The following is a 23,633-nucleotide window of genomic DNA, read 5'->3' as shown; positions in this document are numbered from 1 at the left end:
AAGAATCACCATTCTGAGATGACTCAGGAGAAGAGCAGCTGAGATCTGGGGGAGTCACCACAGAATAGTCTGAGGGGGGCCGAGTTTGGAAGCAGCAGCCATGTTTACTGGATGATTCTGGCTTCAATGTGTTACTCTTCACAAAAGTCTGATGCATTAAGTACTTACTGTAAAAAAAAAAAAAAAAAGAGAGAGAAGCCATGATTACAGAGGTCACACAACTGGAACATGAAGAAGGGGAGACTGGAGTCGGGGATTCAGAAGACTGACAAGAAGGTGCCCTGACTGCCATCCAGAAAATTCTTTGTCCCCCTCTCTACTGCATGTCAATCCTGATGCCTCTTTTACTACAGTCTTCACAGATCTGCATCACCGGGGCGCCAGTGGCTTCACCCCAACAGTGTGAATGGCAAGATCTGCTCTACAAGATCCACTGAGGCGCATTTCCAAGTTAAAGCGGTAAGAGAGGGTCAGGTGGAGGCCGGCTGACTAGGCAAGGAAGGTCTTCAAAGGAGGCGACGCTGTCGAGCCGTGTCTCTGCCCCCGACACGTGTCCCGTTAGTGAATCACAGAAACCAAACTCACAGGGCAAGAGGGCCAAGAGCACACCTTACAATTTGCAGAAGAGACAACTTCTAGTGAGGGAGGAAGCAGCCATTGTTCGGAATAACCTCTTCCAAGAATCAGAGTTCACTGGAAACTCCTTTGTGACCACAGCTGCATTGGGTGAACTCAAAACGAGAGAGAAAAGGCCCTGATATCTGTAATCGCAGGAGGGCAGTCGCGACTCCCAGAGCAGAGGCAGCCAGGGTCAATTAGTTCACATACAGCCCTACAACAGCACAAATGGGGCAGATGGCAAGGCAGTGCTCACGTGCTGCTCTGAGTACGGGCATCGGTGTCACTTAAGAGAAGTCAGGAATGGAGCTCATCATTTTTGAAAGATGACCCACAAAAACTCTCAATATTTCCTGAAAGTGCTTTCTCTGAAGGTGTGTGGTGAGTGAGAGGGCAAGTGTCAACTACTGCTATCACAACTGAGTCTACGGTTAGTGACCCAGGGCCACTACTGTGAAAACAGAATGAAGAAAGTATCCCAAAAAAGATGAGGACATGAGCCAAGAGCTCCTGGAAGACACAGAACATGAGGCCCACATCTGTAGAAAATATTTAGGAGATAGAACTGCAAGTCAAAAGGGTATTTTCCAAATCTGGACTTTAAAAAAAAATTATGTTCTCTAGATACCAAGAAATGCATACATGTGAAGTATCAAAGCTATGGCCCATGTTTACCTGTAAGTCAGTTTTTCAAAACAAACTATTCAAAATTTCCTTCTTGAGCAGTGCTTTTGTCGTTGTTGTTGTTAGGTACCATGAAGTCGAGTATGACTCATAGCGACCCAATGAACCAAAGATCTGAACCCTGTTCTATCCTGTGCCGTCCTCACATTTCCTGACACTCAAGAGCCAAGTGCAGCAGTCACCATGTCAATCCATCTGGTTGAAGATCTTCCTCTCCTTTGCCAACCCTCCACCCTTCCCAGCATCATGTCCATTTCCAAGAAATAAGCCCTCCTAGCAGCATGTCCAAAGTATGTGACTTGAAGCCTCATCATTCTTGCCTCCAAAAAGCACTCTGGCTGCACCCTCTCCAAGATATAGCCATTTGTTTTCTTGGCCATCCATGGGATGTTCAGTGCTCTTCTCCAAAATCACAGCTCAAACGCATCAATTTTTCCATCATCCTTATTCACTGTCCAGCTCTCAGATGCATAGCAAGTGGTCATGTTTTCCATATTCCAAGTCCTGCACTGTCGTATTGTTTTGCTGGTAATCAGGACACAGGTAAAGCATAAACTATGTGTCATGTGAAAAGCTCAGAGACATAACTGACCACGCTGGCTCTCTTCAGTAAGTAGGACGTGGACAGACTGGATGCCACACAGTATGAGAACAGCCTGAAAGCTTCTCTACAGGGGATCCACCTCTTGGCCTCACCTGCACTGAAGCGTGGAGGACCTGCATCTGGGTTTAGGGGACCTGCAGGGGGAGTGGGGGGGGACACCCGTGAACCAGAACCACAAAATCAATGGCGTCAACACACCGAGATCGCAAACCCTCAATGACGGCAGAAGCTCAAGTCTTTAAAACTCTAGAACATACTTTTTATTTCTTTAAGGATGCAAAACAATTCACTCATACGAGTAACTTCTAGTTATAGGATTCTAGCAATAGTTGCAAAACGTAAAAATGAACATCATATGCTTGCAATCAGTTTCTTTACACAATGCTCATGCTTTCCGCTCAGAGAAAGAACCTCAATGCTGGGAAAAATGTGCTAGAAAACAAAAGTGCTGGAAAAGGCGGTTTGGTGCCACCGACTGCATGGCTTTAGTAATGTGCACGTGGGGACTAGACACAAAGGTGGACAGCGTCCTTTAATGTCAGGCACGTGTAAATATTCGGGTACACAGGTGGTCAAGGTCTGCAACTTACATCCCAAACCAGGACCAAATGCTGTGTTTAAGGAATGTCGGGAATTTTTGTTCTTTTTGTCCTTGTAAATGCTAACCTACCTTTAAAAGAAGTATAGAGCGACAGGCACACTGAGAAATGAAGTGTCTGATCAAAAGCAAATCAATTAGGACCCCGTCCTCCTGGACAGGTCAGTGAGAGACCTGGATATTTATGGCAAGATTTATCTTTTCCTCTTACTTTACATAAAAAGCTGGTTTCCTTGGAGAAAAGATGGGGGGAAAATATTTCTACCCAGGCTACACATCAAATGGCACTTAGGGACTAGAAGATATTATAGTCTAACGTGTGCCTAGGGCTGGGCTGGCAGATTTAGGAATTTTCAGAGACTGGAAGACTTGGCATTTATCGCTTTGGGAGCAGCTTTTGAGACTGTTAATTTTCTATCAGACCAGGGTTCCGAGTCCTAAGAGCCTGCCCCAGGCCTGTCTGTAGTTCGCCGTCCTTTCCTTCCCAATATTTCTCAGAAGGCCACTTCATTTCTCCCTTGTCTCCCGAGGAGAGCAGGACCTCGTCTATTCCATGTACTAGCATAAACCTAGGACCTAATATCTGGCACAGGGGACCACAGTCTATTCTGACTCACAGTGACCCTACTGTCCTGTAGCGTGGATGACCGTGTTAACTATCTAGGGCTCAGGCTACCTTATCTTTCTCCTGAAGAGAGGCTCCTAGGGCAAACTGCCAGCCTTTCCAAGTGCTCTAAAAACTATCTGCTGGTTGAGGGAATGTGTATTATACAGTCCAACCAAAGCAGGGAGAAAATGGCATTAAAAATTCACTCTTAGGGAGCTCTGGTGGTCTAGTGGCAGAAAGCTGCATTGCAATCTCAGAGGCGCACGGATCAAATCCACCAGATGCTCTGCTGAAGGAGGAGGGGAAATCTCCTCCTGTACCAGTCAGATGTGATTTGACGGTACACACAAAAATATAATTTTTAAAAAAAAAGCACTCTTAAAAATGAAGCTGATGATGGGCAGGAGGAAAGGGAAGCAAGAATTCCCGGCTGGGGGTGGGCATGCTACACAAACCAAACACCATTAGTCAACAAGTCATGCTTTTTATTTAGAGAGTTAAGATGCCTGAAAGTTAACACAAGATATTCTGAAGACTCATTTACAACTAAGTTAATGAAAGCCCTATTATTATACCATGCGGTCACCGGGCTCAGCGTTGTGTTTTGTTTCAAGGGGAAGAATCCCCCGAGTATTCCAGGTGAATGTCCAGAGTTCCGTAGAGGGAGCGGAGCGCACCGAGGACTTTTTCTTGAATGGTGTCCACTTGCTCCGACGGACAATAATCATCTAGACTTGACCTGGAACCAAGAACAGGACAAGACAGATGAGCTTCTTTGTGAAGAGGAATGTGGAAGGTGCATTTTAATATATATATATATATATATATTAGTTGAACAATTGTGTTTCTTCTTTCTGTTACAGTGTTTTAGTTTCTTCTGTGGTTCTGACTGGGTGGGTTCAAACCACCAACCTTTAGGTTAAGAGTCAAGGATAAGCCACTTGTTTGACTACCATAAACCCCTCGCTGTCACGGATATAATTCTGACTCTCAGCGGTCCTTTAGACTGAACAGAACTGCCCGAGGTCAAGCTGTATGTCTCTATGGGAGCAGACTAAACATCCTTCTCCTGCACAAAATCTGGTAGGTAAACCTGCCAGCCTCTGGTTACCAGTCAAAATCCTTGACCCACTGCATCCCCAAGGCTCCTTATGTGTACAGGTAGGCTATATTACAAGTGTTTTGTGTACTGTTTTAAAAAAATTATGCGTGTAGTTATCTACGAATTTAACTTCAGGGTGATAAAGGAATGTTAAAAAATATTTGCTATAAAAAGGGAGCCATGGATCTGCTGGAGTCAAGAACCACTCAATTTATATTACTGGTTCTTAAGAGAGATGAATTGTTCTTAATATTTTGTGTGTGTGTGTGTGTATACACACACACACACACACACACACACGTAAATATATATAAATATATTCACACACACAAACACAGGTTCTAAAAAGAAATGAAACACACACACACACCCCGTGCTCTGGTGGCCTAGTGGTAAGAAGCTGTAATCAGCTGCTTCCCACCAGAAGGACGGACAATCTTCTCCCATGCAATTAATTTACTGCCTCTGAAAACTCACTGGATGGCCAGCCAGGCACCAGTTTTGACTCTATGGCACAGAGCAACAACCTATATATATAAATGTATGTATAAAATAATTGTCTTTCTCATTGCTGTCAAGTCAGAACCAACTTGAAGCAGACCCTCCGTTGTGTTTCTGAGCCTGAAAATTGCAGGCCGGGAGGAAGACTGCACATCTTTCTCTCAAAGATCTGCTGATGGAGCTGAGCGGCAAGGGAGGGAAAGCACTCGAATAACACTCTCAGTAGGTCCACACCCTAAAATGATGATGTAAATCTATATAAAATGATTAAAAGAACTCAATGTGTTTGTGTTTAATAGAAATGGTTCTTAAACTAAAAAGTGCTGTATAACATAAATATTCTTCTTATCGTCTGAAGTAAACTTGATTTAGAACCTCACAGTATATACATACATCACCAGGTTAAAGATTAGCACAGGAGAAAGTTAGCTTTATTAAACTGGGGGAGCGTCTGCCATCAGGTCAGTTCAGACTCAGTGGCCCTCCACGTGGTCACTGTAACTCTTAAGGCGAGGAGACTGCCCACCTTTCCTTTCTCCCTTGGAGCAGTCTGGAGTTTAAACTCTTGACCTTCTGCTAACAGCACAGCGTATTTTACACTATGCTACCAGAGTGCCTGTGCCACATGATCAAATGTAAACAACAGCAAGACAGAAATGTGAATTCCTAGGTTCATCTGAAAAACATCTCTGGCTTTAAATAACTGCACTGCCATGACTAACATGAAATAGTAAATACAGTTTCCTGATTCAATGTGAGTGGGGGGAAAAAAATCAGTCAGCAATACTGTATATTTTATTTCTGCTATAAAAAGTTACCATATAGTTTCTGGCTTTCAACAAAAGCTTGTATTAGAATGAGTTGTGGGGGTCCTCAGTCCTAAAACCAGGTGCTTAAATGACTGCATCCCCTATACACCTTCTCAAGAGAGTCTTTTTCATTATCTTCTGTAGCATCTAGAGGATGCTTCTGGGCTCACTGCACCTCAAAATCGAGCAGCATCACACTCTCTCTGACTCTCTTGCCTTTCTTCCAAAAGAAATGTGTGATTCCACAGGGCCCATCTAGAAAATCCAAATCTTGAAAAATCCTCCTTTCGAGACTCTTACGGTGATCCTACTGCAAAGTTCCTTCTGCTGTAATTATGCTTACAGGTCCTTGGGACTAGGAGGAGGGCTCTTCCTGGGGGTTGGAAGCAGTACTCAACCTATTACACTTACCTTGCAATTGTAACAAGTGTGGGCTTTGGTAAGCTTTTCAGTAAATGACACATGGACTGAACAAGAGACTCAATTTCTTCTTCTGTGCTGATGTGGTGAGGAAGTTCTGAATAATCACAGGTCAGACCAGCCTGGTGAACCTGAAAATAAAGAGTTAAAAATCAACATAATTATTAATGTTCTGATGACAAATCTTTTTAAGTACTTTTGAGGACTGAGATTTTTAAAGTCCCTTAAAGTTTTTGTGTTATTTAAGATCTGGTCTTTGAAGCTCTGAAAGAATGGGCTTCTTTAATGGTCTTGGTGCGAAACATTTTTTTAAAGCAATAATTCTTTTACTAAATTTATAATTTTTTGCTTTATCTAGTTTTGTATTTTTTTTAATCCATTTTGTTATTTCAGTTTTTAATGACTCGCCCACATCACCTAGATTCTAGAACTTATTACTATAAACCTAGACGTAAGAGATTCACTCCACCTTTTTCTTTCCTTATTTTATTTTATTATTATTTTGTGTGTGTGTACCGTCAAATTGGATCTGACTGGTAAAGGAAGAGATAGTTCTTCCTTCTCCAGCAGAGCATCTGGTGGATTTGAACCATAAGCCTCTGTGATTATGGTGCAGCTTCTTGCCCCTAGACTACCAGAGCTCCCTCCATCTTTTTCTTTAACACATTATTTTATGTACTTTTTAAAATCATGGACACAATGCTACTTTTAGAACTTCCAGAGGAAAAACCAAACCCTTCCTCTTATTATCCAACAAGTTACTTGTGTACCTTTTAAATGTAATCAATATCTATATACATATTTTAAGTTTAGATGAACATCTCAGCACTTAACTACACATGCCTCCAAGCAGGAACTGGTTCCTAGGTTGCCATTTTGTAACTTCTCTTTGAAAGTTATGAAAACTGGCAACCAAACAGATCATAGTTTTTGCCTTGAGTTTGTTAAGCAGAAAGCTTGTGAGGGAAAAGGAAAAGAAAACAGAACACTGTACTCTTAACTGGAAGCTTTAGGGGCACATCAAAGATTTCACTGGCATTGGCCAGTCAACGTGGGGAAATGACAGCCTGTGCAGGCTTGTTGTCCACACAGATGACCAAATGACCTGGGTCTCCAACAGTGAAGTTGTCTGCATATATTTGACGACATAACGTGTGATGAAGCCCAAACTATCACTCCTCCTCAAACTATAGCTAAAAAAGAAAATCCCCAACCACCAAAACATGAAATGCAATGCAGAGGTTAAAGGAGATCTTCCTGAAGAGATACTCAACATCATATAATCTCAAAGTATCTTCAAATTCTAAGTCTCTCCTCTCCATATCATTCTTAACAACTACCAATAAAAAGGATGGGCTGTGGGTGAGTTAAAGTTTAATAAAATATTTTTTGGGGCCAAATTCTTTTATTCCTATAAATGTGGCAATATAGTAATACTACTTTAGTTTAAATTAGTTGGTTTGGCTGAGTTCTACAACTGTATCATTGAATAAAACAAAAAAACAAATTATTGAAGAACTAGAACAAGAAGAACAAGATCACCAGGCAGAAGACTTAGGGGGCTCAGTCTTGTCATGAAACCTGCGGGAAGACACCTGGATTCTTCAAACCTCTTTTGTCCTTCAAGAACTGGGTCAAAGCTAAATACTTTTCCCCAGACTTTAAAATAATTTAAAGAAGAAGTCATGACTGAAAGCATCATATTTCCCATGGCATTTAGTTGATGGTAGACAAAATCAGTTACACTGTCATGGCAATGTTTTATCTTCAATTTTTCCCAGAAGTGACCTCTCTCATCCCAAAAATCTCCACTAGAGAAAGATGAGGGAGGAGGGAGTGCAACTCTGAATGAGGAATGGGCACCTCTAGGATAATACACTTTCTATTCTGTGTGAGGAGATCTGACCCAATGGGACTCAGTCCCGAAAGTGCTGCACTTTCAGTTTACACACATAAAACTGGGAAAAGAACAGCTTGTATGAAAAACTCTTGCAGTGTTTTGGCTTCTAAGAAGGATTTAACTTACTCCTTCACCCAGTAATTCATTCAGACACCCCAGGAACAGAAATAAAAGTGAGTCCTATTAACAAAGGGAAAATTTTTCTACCCAGAAAACTGCCCTTATAAAGGATCAGTTTTACACATCTATATATAATATTCACCATTTCGTAGTCTGGCACTTCCATCCGTTTTTTCAAACTCTGTACAAGTGGAACTAGTGACTCCATTCTGGAAAAAAGCCACACTGCTTAATTAAACATCATAACTGCTACAATAAAAATTACAGTAGTAAATGACATATTACACTTACAAAGTAGCATGAGCACTGTTTCACATGATACTTAGCAAGGGAATGACAAAGCTGTTCAAATATTATCTTAAAATATTAAGAAAGGAATGTTCCCTACTGCTTTCTCACTGAATAGAAAACATTGTGTTAAAGGTTGAAAAATAGCACACAAGAAAATGGTATTTTTCTCTTTACAGATGGAAGTTCTGGGACTTTAAAAATGATTTTGATTAGCAGAGAAATAAAGTGCTTTTAGTACACTGATAAAAAAAAATAAAAAGATGCATAGCTTTCTGTAAGTGAAAGGGAAAAACCCTAAAGACCAATCTTTATATTGTCAAATAAAAGAAAGAGCATTAAAAGTTCTAAACTATTGTACGTGATAATGGCATTTTTTAAACTTTTATCTAGCTTTATCTACATTAAAATGAATCTAGATGTATCTAGATTTAAATTAGATTTTTATCTACTTTGTCCCCTCTCAGTGCCTCCTCCACTTGCTTCCCGGCAGCATCCACTCAGTGGTTGGAGAAGGAAACACAGAGGTCTTCCTATCCACTCATCCTGTTGCTTGTCACTTCTATTAATGTGACTGTCTGGGCTATGGGGCCCCAACTACCCACATTTCCTTAAAACTGAAGGCTCTTCCATGTGGAGGAGCTGGTCACGAGGCATGGAGAGCATGAGGAGACACTGACACTCTATGGTAGCGCACTGACTTTTTTTACTAGTCTCTACCCACTCCATCTCACGGGGATCCTTCTCCTTCGTTCACCTTCCATGTTTCCAAGCAGCAGCTGTTCACAGGGTCACTGTGAGTCACATTCGACTCAACAGCACCTAACACTCACCACCCCCCAGCCAAGCCCACAGTCACCGCTGTGACAATCTCATAGTTTTTTTTAGTTGTATTATTTTTACGTGTACCGTTAAATCAGATCTGACTGGTACAGGAGGAGATTGCCCCCTCCTTCTCCAGCAGAGCATCTGGTGGATTTGAACCGCATACCTCTGGGATTGCAGTGCAGCGTCTTGCCACTAGGCCACCAGAGCTCCCTTAATCTCATAGCTTTTTTAAGTCTGCAATTTAACTCCCTGTAGGGACTAAGAGCTGACTGGATGTATCAACGGCTAACGTGGGTTTCCATGGAAGGAGACTCCATCTAGGGGTTACATTTAGGATTCAAACTTTTCTGGAAAACCAACTGCACTGCTACCACACTGATCCTGCCTCGAAGTGACCCAAGAGGAGAGAGCACAGATGCCTAGCTGTCTAAGTCTGTAAGGCTCTGCAGAAGCAGCCTGCCACATCCTCCCATACAGCTCATGGATTAGAACTCCCAACCCCTGCTCAACAGGCGAGGGCTTTAACCACTAACCCACCAGGGCCTCGTTAAAGTTTGGTTTCCAGGTATGTGTATTATTTAAGTTTCAAGCTTTGATTAAGACCTCCTTAAATTACAACATAGTAAATACTTTTCAATATTACTAGGAGGACTCATGTCAGATCAATTATTTCTCTATTTCCCTCATTAACCCTAATTTCATAATACATGCCATTGTTTTGGGGAATGGCTTCCTACACCAAAGCGAAAATAAAGCGTTAACTGATTTTAGAGAGCTTGGCAAAGTTTTACTGATATGATTAACACTATCAGAAAATAATCTTTCACACCTTTGCTTTTCTTGGCACACAGCTGGAATTTTTTGATAGTTACATTTGAGGAATATTTCTGAATATCCCGTTTTTGCTTAATTTTTGGAATATTTCACTTACAAGTAAAAAATAAACAGTTGCTTACTATTCTAGGAATGGTAAATTGTAAAGGACTACCACCATATTCACTGGCAAAATGAGTATCTGAAGACCTATCCTGAAGCCACTAGCAATGACAGGACAATATCTATGCACCCATAAGGAAGACATCTATCAGGCCTGACTGTGTAACACCAATGATCATCAATCACTCATGTACAAGTTCAAACTGAAACCAAAGAAAATGAGAAGTCCACGGGAACCGATACATGATCCTAACTGAATTTAAAATTCATCTTAATAGATTTGATGCACTGAACACTAAGGACCAAAGACCAGATGAGCTGTGAGATGACTTCAAGAATATCATTTTATGAAGAAAGCAAAAGGTCATTCCAAAAATAGAGAGAAAAGACCAAAATGGATGTGAGGAGAGAGACTGAAACTTGCACTGGTACAACAAAGGAAGAAATGTTGAAAGAGATTAATAGAATTTAATTCAAGCTTGTTAAAGCAGAGGATCAATGAGACTGGCTGATATAGTGGTTGCAACAATGGGCTCAAACACAGAAATGATTACAAAGATGGTGCAGGACTAGGCAGCATTTTATTCCATTGGTCACAGGTTTACTAGGAACTGGAATCAACTAGAAGGCACTTAAACAAAATAACACAGAACAGTAAACACACAGCAGAACAGAAAGTAGTTTTCCCTCAAACACTTATTTTCAGTCATAGAGGTTTTTTTTCTTAGAGCAAAACCACTGTTTCTAGTTTGTTCTTTATCTATCTAGAGATCTGAGAAATTATTTTAATACCCAGAACATGACAAACTTACAAAGCTTGGGGTGTCAGAACCCTTGAAAATTGGCTTTATAGTCATTGTGTTAGGCTCCAGTAGGGGCATGTTCTCCAACTATCTTAACTGTAGACATATGGTCTTGCAAATCATCAACAGCTGTGGGACACCGGTATTAAGAGAGCACCTGGCACACTGTGAGAGGTGACGACAGTGGTGGAGAGAGGAACTGTGGCAATGCTATGAAGAGTAGCAAGGTGTAACCAGAGGAATCTTAGAGACAAAGGCCAACACTGTCGTTTGTCAAGTAACTTATTTTTCAATCGATAGGTTAATTTTTTTCTCTTATGCTATACAAAGCATAAGACCTGAAGCGCTTGCTGCAGAGGGTCAAGGACTGCAACCTTCAATATGGATTGAGGCTCAATATCAAGAAGACAAAGATTCTCACCACTGGGCCAACTGGCAGCATTAGGATGGATGGTGAAGAGACTGAGATCATTAACAGTTTTCGTTTTCTTGTTCCCACAATCAATACTCTTGGCACCAGCAGCCAGAAAATGAAAAGATGTATCGTGATGGGAAAGTGTTGTTAGGAACCTCGCCAGAGTACTGAAGAGCAATGGTGTCACTCTGGAGACTAAGGTGCACCTGGTCAATGACTAGGGAGAACAGAAGGAGAAATGATGCCTTTTTGCATATACCATGGACTACTAAGAGAATGAACAGATTTGTCCTGGAGGGTGCTCCTTGGAGGCAAGGATTCTGAAGCATCGTCTGACATACTTTGGACATGTTGCAAGGAGAGACCAGTCCTTGGAGAGGGATGTCATGCTTGGGAGGGTAGAGGGACAGCACAGGAGAAGACGACCCTCAATGAGGTGGACTGATTCAGTGACTGGAGTAATGGCGGGGGGTGTGTCGGAGACAGGGAGACTGGCACAGGACAGAGCAGGGTTTAGGGCTGTTGTACACAGGGTCGCTATGAGTCGCAGGCAACACAGGGCAGGGTCTATCTTCTCTTTAATTCTCTATGACACTTGACATAATATCTTACAGAGCCAAGTCTGGGACAGCTGGAACTCAACTGCCTTGTTTTCCTGAGTCTCACCAAGGTGTCTGTCTTTGAAAGGGTGCTGTCTTACTATTTTCTATCACTTGCTTCAGTGGAAAATATTTTCGTTTTCCTTTTTTGACAGGTTTCTGCCTTACATGGGCTCCAGCTTTCCCTTTACTGTACACTGTGGTAGCCTACAGTATAATGATAAAAAACCTTGCCTGCTTACGGGCCACTTAGCAAAACTACGTGCCATGGCTTCCTCAACTATAAAACAGGTGGAGTAACACTGCAACTAAAATATTCTTAAAAAGAATACATGATTTTTTTTTGTCTCTCCTTTTCTGCTGAGAGCGTGCTATGCCACATCAAATGAACAACAAGAGCTTTTCTGTCAGAAGTTGCAGCAGTGTTTCATACTGTTTGATTTCATGGACTCTGTCTCAGACTTGAAGAGCAAAGAAATTAAGAGAGCAACACTAAATGAACTGGTTGAGTATGTTTCAACTAATTGTGGTGTAATTGTTGAATCAGCGTATTCTGATATAGTAAAAATGATTAGTGCCAACATCTTCCGGACCCTTCCTCCAAGTGATAACCCAGATTTTGACCCAGAAGAAGATGAGCCCACACTTGAGGCCTCTTGGCCTCATATTCAATTGGTGTATGAATTCTTCTTGAGGTTTCTGGAGAGTCCTGATTTCCAGCAGCTCCTGGAGCTTTTTGATAGTGAAGATCCCAGAGAACGTAACTTTCTGAAGACTGTTCTACATCGAATTTATGGGAAATTTCTTGGATTAAGAGCATTCATCAGAAAACAAATTAATAACATTTTCCTCAGGTTTATATATGAAACAGAACATTTCAATGGTGTTGCTGAACTCCTAGAAATATTAGGAAGTATTATCAATGGCTTTGCATTGCCACTGAAAGCAGAACATAAACAGTTTCTAATGAAGGTTCTTATTCCTATGCATACTGCAGAAGGATTAGCTTTGTTTCATGCTCAGCTAGCCTACTGTGTTGTACAGTTCCTGGAAAAAGATACAACATTAACAGAACCAGTGATCAGAGGATTGCTAAAATTTTGGCCAAAAACATGCAGTCAAGAAAGAGGTGATGTTTTTAGGAGAAACTGAAGAAATCTTAGATGTCACTGAACCAACACAGTTCAAAAAAATTGAAGAGCCACTTTTTAAACAAATATCCAAGTGTGTGCCCAGTTCTCATTTTCAGGTTGCAGAAAGGGCATTATACTTCTGGAATAACGAGTATATTCTTAGTTTGACTGAGGAGAACATAGACAAAATTCTGCCAATTATGTTTGGCAGTTTGTACAAAATCTCCAAAGAACACTGGAACCCGACGATTGTAGCACTGGTATATAACGTGCTGAAAACGCTAATGGAAATGAATGGCAAGCTTTTTGATGACCTTACTAGCTCATACAAAGCTGAAAGACAGAGAGAGAGAAAAAGAAGGAATTGGAATGTGAAGAATTATGGAGAAAGTTAGACGAGCTAAAGTCAAAGAAAGCTCTAGAAAAGCAGAACAGTGCTCTAGAGAAGCAGAACAGTCCTTACAATATAAACAATATTCTCAGCAATTCAAGTGCTGAATAAATAAAAATGCCTACCATCTTTGTGGAATGGGCAGTTTTGTAAACTTCTTTGAAAAAAATGTAAAAATTGGAGGGAAAACCTCATCAGTATAATAAGGCCAATTTTTTTCCCCCTTGGCAACTGTAAATGAAAAAAAGATGGACTAAACTTTGCCCTGTGTTATATATCATGGCCACAGTATATTGTAACTTGTCTAATCAGATTTATTGTGTCACTTCTGAAGTTTCACAGAATGAATTTTATAAGTGAGATAATTCTGGGAGTGGTGAGAATTAAGACTTGAATTATTTTTATTGTGTTGCACATAGGTAGTAAGTAATCTGCTCTGTATATTTTCCCTTTTATAATGTGCTTTTCACATTGCTGCAGACCTTAGTTACATTCTAGGGAAAGAGTGTTTCCTTTTAAAAAAACTAAGGTATAATCCTTCCCCTTCCCTTTGTCTCTCCCAGAAATGATGGAGGGAATTACCTGCACTCTGGAATTTGAGCAGAAAACTCAAATTTCCAGGCCTTTTAAAGCACAAAACAGAAATAAAAGCTGGGAAAGTAAACCAAAATTCTTTAGATTGTTCCTCTTGAATATCTCCCTTCATCTGCAACTGCCGAGTGATGAACACAGATGAGTAGAGGCACAAAGTGTGCCTTCTCCATTCATTCCTCTTCCTCTGTCAAAGGTGAAGGCAGGGCCTTTCCAGTCCTTACATGGCTCCCCCAGTGTCTTCTGACCCAGGGATGGAGGCTGAGTCCCCCAGTGTGCTGATGCAGCGCACTAGCTGTCACTGCCTGGCTTAAGTGCAGTGCAGTAGCCTGATCTAGAGTTCTGGAAAAGTTGATTTATAGGGGTCTTGTATGTTTTTACTTGGTCTAGTATTTCTCACATATTTTGTTTTCAGAGTACCATTCCAATCTCTTAACTTGCAGTTGTGTGGGAAACTTTTGTAACGAAAGATCTTCACTGGGGGATCGAGCAGCCTTTAATAAAAGTCTATGTTTGTAAAAAAAAAAATACATGAGTAGGTGAAAGTAAAAACCTGAGAATTATATTGGGCACAGAGTAAACACTCAATAAATTGTTACTGTTAATGAATGTGTTAAATTTTGTACTTTTTTTTTTCTTCAAAAAACCCCCCAAACCCAATTTATCTAATAGGCACAGCACTGTAGAACTACACGCCAGCAGCACAGGAGGGAAGACGGCTGGGGTTCTCACCCAGGGTTTGAAGCCCATCTTCGCACGGTGTCTTCATCATCACCATCACACAGATCAGCAAAAGTAGCTTCTAGATCTTCTAACTGATGAATTCGCGTGTCCACACAATCTACCAGATCGTCCTTTAAAAACATTGCAAACTTGAGATTATACACCGCTGTGCCTTCCAATGGGCAAGTGGAATCCCATTTCAGTGAAAAAGCTGGTCACAGCATGATTTTCAAGTTCAACTTATGGGGTTCACCAATAAACACACACCACTACACACACACACACACACACGCGTGCGTGCACCTCTCCACCCACCCCCCACAACCGTATTTCAACAGTCCTCTGAAATCACCTGAATAAGCTTTACAATATCACTATATAAATGATGACTTGATAAAATATGAAAGAATCCAATGGAGCGTACCTGTGTTAGGTCGGCTGATGGCTTTTTAAACTGATACAGCTCTTGTAATATTTTGTACTCTTCCTGGAAAACAAAACCCAAAAATGTACAAACCAGAAAAGAAATTCTTGTTTCACAATGACAAGCTTTAAGCCCTGTTTTTAATACAAGGAAAACACGTCATATAATTATCTAAAGAAAACTATGCTGGGAAACTCAGGCAAGAGTTACTATTTTTTAGTTTCCTATTTTAAACACTTTTAGCCCTGGTGACATCAAGATCATGTGTTCAGTCACTGATGGGAAAGGTCAGTGATTTATACCCACCAGTGAGTCCTCTGGATAAAAGACTAGGTGATGTGGTCCACTGATGACGATAGCCCAGAAAACGGTACGGGGCAGTTCTACTACGTCACAGAAGTTCACTACGGGTCAGAGTCAACTTGCTGGCACACACCGTCAGTGCTGGCTTCTCACAGCAACTCTATCCAATTGTGGACTTAAATCTACCAGCTGCTCTGTGGGAGAAAGATGGGCAATCTCCTCCTGTGCAGTTTCCTGCTTCTGAAAACCCGCTGCCGGCTCAGCTAAGATTTCCAACTTGACAGCACACAACAACACTTAAAAAGGCACATATTAGGGACTAAACATGTCAGCTTTATGTAAAAACAAATGTCGTTGTCGGGTGATGCTAAGTCACTTCTGACTTACAGTGACTGTATTATAGAGTAGAATCTTGTCATAGTTTCCGAGTTTATAACCTTTACAAGGGCAGATGCCAAGTCCACACGCACAGAACATCTCTGGCCATGCCAGCTGAGATTTCTGCAGCAAAGAGTTGGGTTGGTAGTCAAGCAAGTGACCACTGCTACCGTCAGGGATCTTTACAGGAAATACATCTTTAAAAAATAACAACATTAAAAGCCTCTCCATATTCACTCTGCAGCTATTTCCCTAGCGACAGAAGAGAAGGTTTTCGTACCGAGGCAACAGTGGAGGCCGGATGGTAAAGAAAAAGAATCTCAGTTAGAAGACTCCACACAATTCTAGGTCGTCCCTTCTCGCTCCAGATCACCTTTCACCCCCTAAACTTTAACTCTATCTTTCAAGGGAGCTCTGGCAGCCTAGTGGCAAGAAGCTGTGTGCAGTCCTGAAGGCATGCAGGCTGGGGCAGCCAGCTGCTCTGTGGGAGAAGGATGGACCATCTCCTGTGTGCTTCACTGACTCTGAAAACCCGCTTGAGGGTCACCCATAGGTCCCTTCAGACTCAACAGAACATAAAAACAACAACAATAACAACAAAAGTCTTTTAAGGGAGCGCTGGTGGCCTAGTGATAAGAAGCTGTGCTGCCACTGCAAAGGCAGAGGGTTCAAATCTACTGGCTGCTCTGTGGGAGACCTCCTGCGTGATCTGATGCCTCTGAAAGCCTGCTGGAGGGTCAGCTGTGAGTTGGTTCTGAATTGACAGCGCAGAAGAACAACGACGATGAAAGTTTTATAATTTAGCTAAATCACAAAACTTTCTGAGATGTGTACACAATAAGGATTATAAAGGGAGCATCATCAGCAATCAAATGCTGAATCTGCGTAGCGGGGTTTCCTGTCTGCTGAGGCACCCTAAGGCTTAAAGCACTGCCTCATAGCTACACACAGGGTAATGCCATGTGTAACCAAACACTTCCAGGTCAAACAACAGCAAGGCCCCAGGACTTTCACGCACAGAACATCTTTGGCCACGCCAGCCGAGATTTCTGTAGCAAAGAGCTGGGGAAATGGGAAGGGGGTTAAAAAGATATTTTTTAGTGTTCATGTATTTGTGTATGATATTATTTAATTTTCTCAACCACGTAACTTGAAAATGATTAATAGATTAATCTTATTTGCAAATGAACAGATGCAAAATGATCAATCCTATCTAGGACAGGAACTGACACCTTACAACCTAGCTGCTTCTGGTTTGCCCTCAAGTCTAAAATGGTGTTTACAGGTTCAACAGTGATTAATTTTGTAAACCATAACACACGAGAATGATAGTAATGCAATAAAATTGTGAATGAAGACTAGTGTGAAACAATGTATACAAACTTTGTAAGCAAACCAATAATAATAAAAAAACAACAGTTATAACAGAAAGATGGTATTTATGGTTTTAAAAGATTTAAACACAAAGAATATGCCAAAAGACCCCCAAACAAAGTAATTACCATTTGACCATTTGCAGAAAGTCTGTCAATTCATGGTCCAGAGAAATGAAGTAAATTCTCCAATCTCATATTTACCTGAGTGAACATTTCTTTGAAAGGATTCTTGACAGAAAAGAAGTCCAAGTCAATATCTAAAACCAACGAGTCCCTTTTCTTCAGAGCTTCCAGAACATCCCCAGAGTCAGCCGTGGTCTGCCACTCCCGACTCTCAGAAGGTGAGCAGGCCGGGTCCAGGCAAGTGTGGCCACTTTTGTCTGCCACTGCGTCCTTCTCCAGTCCTTCTGAACAAGAGGCACAGTTAGTAGAGGCAGGGTTTTCCGCAGCTTGCAGTGCTAGCTTTGGCTTCTTAGCAGAAGACAGTGCAGCGTTTCCTTCTTGACTGTTACAGAGTTTATGAGGTTTTACCATAATTACATCCAAATGTAAAGGTTTTTGGTTCTCTAGCTGGTCTTCAGGGACATAAAGACCATCGCTTAGAAAGTAATGATCGGAACTTGTAACCCTGGATCAGAGGAAAGAATGGTTTTTAAAGAAAAATAAACAGGTGAGCTGATTCTTCACTAAGACACGGTAGAAACAGTAGGAAGGGTCCACTTAACAAAGCTTGAGTTATCATCAATATTTGTACCTCCCACTTTTCTACAGAAACAGTCTTCTCCAAATGCATATAGCTGGGCATACAAATGCCCAAAATAAAGATGACACGTCACAGTCCACCTTACAGCTGGATGTGGTCACATCATTTGGTTGAGAACAGAAGTGTCCAGAGCCTTGCTCTCTCCTTGGATGCTGAGAATTTAAATATGGTGGGTGCACTGGAGACAGTAAGGTTGGCTCAGGATGGAGCAGGGCTCAGAGCTGTTGTACTTAAGGTCGCTATGGGCTGCAGGCGACTCAACGGCACATAACAACAATGGGCAGCCAACAATACTTTGGATTATGAGGACAAGGATAACATTCTAGATGTGGTAGAGGAAAAATACAGGAGCCAGGGACCCTCAAACTGTAGGGGTGGGACACAAGCCCTGGGCTGTGTATGTGCCCACTTGTTGCTGTTATGTGCCACTGAGCCACCTGTGACTCATAGCGACCCTATGTACAACAGCCCTAAACCCTGCTCTGTCCTGTGTCAATCTCACTGTCTCTGACACACCCACCCCGATTACCCGAGTCACTGAATCAATCCACCTCCTAGAGGGCCTTCCCCTCCTGCCCTGTCCCTTCATCCTCCCAAGCTTGATGTACCTCTCCAAAGACCAGTCCCTCCTTGCAACATGCCCAAAGTATGTCAGATGAAGCTTCACAATCCTTGCCTCCAAGGAGCAGCCCTGTTTAATCCTCTCTAGGATGAACCTGTTCATTTTCTTAGCAGTCCATGGTACATTCAATACTCTTTTCTAGCACCACAGCTCAAAGGCATCAACTCTCCTTCTATCATCCCTAGTCACTGTCCAGCTCTCCGACGCATAGTAAGTGACTGAAAAGACGACAGCCTGTATCAGGCACACCTATTAGGAGAAAATAAGCTATCCTGTTTAATCTAGCTCCATTTTGGATTTCGCTCAAAGCAGCTGAATCCTATCCAAACCAACACTGAAGAGAAAAAGTATACTTGGAAATAATTTACCCTCTAATTTGTAATAAATAATTAGTGAGACTTATGTTCCCCCAAAGCACAGTCAACTTAAACTCTGTACCTATGTCTGGAGCTCTGGTGGCACAGTGGTAAGGAGTTGTGTGGCCATGAAGGAGGAAGATGGGTAATCTCCTCCGTGTGATTTACTGACTGTGAAAACTGATGGAGGGTTAGCTGTGAGCCAGTTTCGCCTTGATGGAACCTTTTAGAGAGGAGCTTTATTAGATTAACATGTTGCCGCAAATGACGGCAAATGTGTTTCTAAGCATGGTCAATTTAAAAAGTGTGCGGCAACATGTTAATAATGGTTGCGATTTATGTTCCTTTCCCCAGCATATTGTGGTTGTGTAATATCAAGTGGGGAATGACTCATCACTGAGCCTCCAGTGAGTTTTCAGAGGCAGTATGTTGCATGGGAGTTGACTGCATATCTTACACCGAGTGTCTGGCAGATTTGAACTGCGAGCCTTTGGGCCGACACAGCAATTCCTTACCAATAAGCCTCCAGACCTTCCCAGGATATATAGTCATAAACATAGGAATATAAAGTTCCTAAAAAGATGAATCACATAATAAAACTAATGTTTAAGTTTTTTAAGAACAGTATTTTCCCAATATAACATCTGTATTCTTTCAATCAATTGATAGGATTTTGCTTTGTTCAAAGCTATACAAAGTGGGCCTGCTGGCTCAATAGTTAACCAAAAGGCTGGCAGTTCAAAATGCTACTGCTCTTTTACAAATACCAACGTAAGGTTTTTTATTTACTATATTGTAGTCGTTGTTGTGTACCATCAAGTCTGAACCAACTCACAGCAGACTCGCCAGGTTTTGAGAGGTGGTCAGTCTTATGGGAGGAGATGGCTTATCTTTCTCCCACAGAATTTTACTATATACTGAGTCCTAATTGTTTTTGTATTATATCTTTAATAAATGCCATTTTCACCTGTACACACAACAACATTTTTTGTGCATGTGATGTGAAGACACACAAAAGTTAACTCTATAACTGATGAGAGCAGAAATAAAAAAATATTCCTTTCAATAAAAAAGTTTATATTTCACTTTAATGCATTACTATTTCATCCCACTGTCCTGCAGTCTAGACAGTTAGGGTTACATCATCTAAAATACTTACCCTGGCTCTGCAGCAAAAATATCTGGCGATGTGCTTGCATAATGATATAAAGATGCCAGCCAGGAAAACAGTTTGGGGGATGTCCCATAGGATACTCTCCAAGTCTGAACTCAACAGCATTCAATACACACACGATGTACATTTCAGATTGCATATATACATGTATGTATGTACACACACACACACACACACACACACACACACACACACACACCCCTCTTACAGAATAATCAGGAATAACTAAAATTTTGAGATAATCAAACTCTTTTTAATATTCTTATTACAACAAGAGAGCTCTGTTGGCCTAGTGGATGAAAAGTGATGCTACCAAGCCAAAGGTGGGTGATTTTAATCTGCGGCCCTCAGGCCTGGTTTTAACTGTTTTTGGTCAAACATTCTTTTATGTGCTATAGCACTGATCTGTCCATTTGCTGTACAGAGTAACTTGTGGTTGCTGTGATGCTAAACACTGTGACACAGATGTGTCAAATGTGATAATGGTTACCCATGGTAGACAGGGTTTGGTGGAGCTCCTTTGATTAAAATAAGCTTGGAAGCAGGAGTGGCACTCAGTTCTGAAACAGCTTGCCTCTGGAAACTCTATGAACTTGATGAAACGATGAAAGCTATAGAAGTGTTCATGTCTTTCATTCATAGGGTCGCTATGAGTCGTCTACGACTTAACGGAACTTAATAATAACAACATAAAGATTATCTAATTAAGACTGCTCAAAATAATTAGATTTTACAGAAACCTGTTGCCAATTAACTTAGGCCTATCCACTGATGTACCCAATAAAATTCTACCCACAAAATCAACCCGCTGCTGTGGAATCGATTCCAATACACTGGGATCCTCTAGGAGAGAGGAGATGTGTTTTCCAGGGTTGCCAAGGAGTAGACTGTCACGTCTGCCTCCCATGGGCTGGTGGATCTAAACTGCCATGAAGGCTCCGTAACCACTCTATTACTATTTAACAAATACCAATAGAATGTATTTTACTACATGTCCAGTCCTAATTATCTAATGTTTTGGGTATTATATCTGAAATAAAAGCTATGTTCATATACACACACACACAATAAAGTCACTTTGCAAGTTACAGGAATACACTTACAAAAGTTATTTCTATTGTCGGCGTCACAGCAAAAATAAAGTGTTCTTTCCAACGAAAATTTCCATTTAATTTTCTATGTATTTTCATTTTTACTATCCTTCATTGTACTACTATCCTTCAGTTTTAGGGAGCCCTGGTGGCTTAGCGGTTAACAAGTTGCACTGCCAACCTGAAGGTGAAAAGTCTGAACTCACCAGCTGTTCCAAAGGAGAAAGATGTGTAAATCTCCTCCCATGTGATTTACAGTCTCTGAAAAGCCACTGGTGGGTCATCTATGTGTTGGTTCTGATTGAAGAGCATATAACCACAGTATCCTCCAATATGTAAGAGATATGATTATAGTTTTTAAATGATTTATCTCAACAAAATTTACTGAAGAGGACCTGAAGCGCTTGCTGCAGAGGGTCAAAGACTGCAGCCTTCAATATGGATTGAGGCTCAATGTCAAGAAGACAAAGATTCTCACCACTGGACCAATTAGCAGCATCAGGATGGATGGTGAAGAGATTTGAGATTATTCACAGCTTTAGTTTGCTTGGCTCCACAGTCAACACTCTTGGCAACAGGAGCCAGGAAATTAAAAGACGTATTGCAATGGGAAAGTCTGCTGTTAGGGACCTCTCCAGAGTACTGAAGAGCAATGGTGTCTCTCTGGAGACTAAGGTGCATCTGATACAGGCTATGCTCTTTGCAATGACTTGTTATCCATCAGAGTTGGACAATGACTAGGGAGATAGAAGGAGAACTGATGCCTTTGAGCTATGGTGCTGGACTACTAAGAAAATGAACAGGTTCATTCTGGAGAGAGTTAAACCAGGCGGCTCCTTGGAGGCAAGGATTCTGAGGCTCTAACATACTTTGGACATGTTGTAAGGAGGGACCAGTCCTTGGAGAGGGACATCATGCTTGGGAGGGTGGAGGGACAGCGCAGGAGGGGAAGACCCTCTGAGGTGGACTGATTCAGTGACTGGAAAATTGGGATGGGTGTATCGGAGACAGTGAGATTGGAACAGGAGAGTTTAGGGCTGTTGTACCTAGGGTCTCTATGAGTCACAAGCAACTCGACGGCACATAACAAGAAGAAGAAGAAAAAATATCACCTTATATCTAAAGGTATTGTAGTATCACAAGTACAGAAAACACTGGTTAAATAAATCACAGAACAAAATTTGCTGTACATACAAAACTAGTAGAGAATATAGTCATCTAATTTAGGTTAAGTAATTATCTAAAGTTAATGATACAAATAAAACTAAAACCCTAAATCTATTTAGCCATTGGCTTTAGGAAAAAAAAAAGAAAGTGAGATAATCACCTTCTTTCACTGCTAATTGTTAAAACTGACAAACAGGTAAACTAGGAAGAAACAGCAGTATGTAACACTGACATGTAAAACACCAACTATTTCTTGGAGTTAGTCATGAATGGAATTATGTCAGAGATGACGCTATTAAAAAACTTGACCAGAAACAAAATACAAACAGTGGGGAAAGAAGCTCAAAAACCTGTACCTGGTTTTCAAAAGGAACTCTTTTAGGAGGATTTGGGGCTTATTCTGATCCTGACTACATACAGATAATTATGAAGCAATTACAGGGGTCAAAACTAAAAGCATTCAAACAATCTTCTAAGATTGAAAATGAGGAAATTACCTGATTGTTGTAGTAGACGTGTCTTTGCCTACTAAAAAGTGATGCTTGCCCTCTCTGATTTGCTGAGCCCATGTGGGATGAAGCCATATTACGTGAGAAAAATGGCCAGCATAAACTGCAGGCATAATCCAATTCTCAATACTTAACTCTCTGGAAAAAGGAAAAGAGAGGAAACATTAAAACAAGCAGAGAGTCTATGTCCCCTGAAGAGATGTCCTCCACAACAATATCTGAAAATGTTGTTATGTGCTGTGGAGTTGGAACAGACTCATAGGTGACCCACCAGTGGGTTTTCACAGGCTGTAAATCACATGAGAGGAGATTATTCACATCGGGTCTCAAAGTGTGTCTGAGGACCCTTGAAGGTGGTGGAGAGATATCCCTGAGACCTTCTTCTTGTCTGCTAGGTTTAGGCTGCTTTTATTATATACTAAGGCACAGCTGCCCTTTTCACTGTATTGATGTTTGCGCTGATGCAATAGTGGACTGCAGGCCTCACATTGACTGAAGCAATGGCACTGAATTTTATCAGCAGTCGGTATACTCTTTAACCCCAAATGCTAACAAAAGCAAGAAGCAGCCAGTTTTACTTAAGAGTATCTTTGACGCTTTTATTAAATCTTAATAAATCTCAGTCCTTGAAGTACTTACTTTAAAAATAACCTGTGTACCGGCGCTGGCTGAAAATTGCCTGTGACTTCATCCATAGCCACTGGTGAGAGTCAGCGCCCAGAGCCATTAGGGGCTTTAAGCTCGTTGCCCACTGCTGTGGTGTGGACAGCTGAAACCCAGGCCCCGACAGGCACCTGGGG

General features: G+C 41.3%; 1 protein-coding gene and 1 pseudogene across 1 annotated transcript in view; one reads left to right on the top strand and one right to left on the bottom strand.

Annotated features, from left to right (window-relative positions):
* Positions 1 to 3,720: 3,720 nt before the first annotated feature.
* The window catches only part of LOC102867775 (chromosome unknown open reading frame, human C5orf22), a 29,162-nt gene continuing 9,249 nt past the window's right edge, over positions 3,721 to 23,633 (bottom strand). The window contains exons 3-9 of the mRNA XM_006896804.1: positions 22,822 to 22,971; positions 17,353 to 17,779; positions 15,095 to 15,157; positions 14,680 to 14,801; positions 8,106 to 8,172; positions 5,935 to 6,074; positions 3,721 to 3,850 (exon numbers count right to left, since the gene is read on the bottom strand). Coding sequence (XP_006896866.1) covers positions 3,721 to 3,850; positions 5,935 to 6,074; positions 8,106 to 8,172; positions 14,680 to 14,801; positions 15,095 to 15,157; positions 17,353 to 17,779; positions 22,822 to 22,971 — 1,099 coding nt within the window. The remainder of the gene's footprint in view (positions 3,851 to 5,934; positions 6,075 to 8,105; positions 8,173 to 14,679; positions 14,802 to 15,094; positions 15,158 to 17,352; positions 17,780 to 22,821; positions 22,972 to 23,633) is intronic.
* On the top strand, positions 12,214 to 13,467 carry LOC102855149 (annotated as a pseudogene).

This window comes from Elephantulus edwardii, unplaced genomic scaffold (assembly GCF_000299155.1).
Source record: "Elephantulus edwardii isolate Elephantulus edwardi_28Jun2011 unplaced genomic scaffold, EleEdw1.0 scaffold00191, whole genome shotgun sequence".
NCBI lineage: Eukaryota > Metazoa > Chordata > Mammalia > Macroscelidea > Macroscelididae > Elephantulus > Elephantulus edwardii.
The sequence above is the reverse complement of the archived record's forward strand: the minus strand, read 5'-3'. Positions and strand labels throughout refer to the sequence as shown.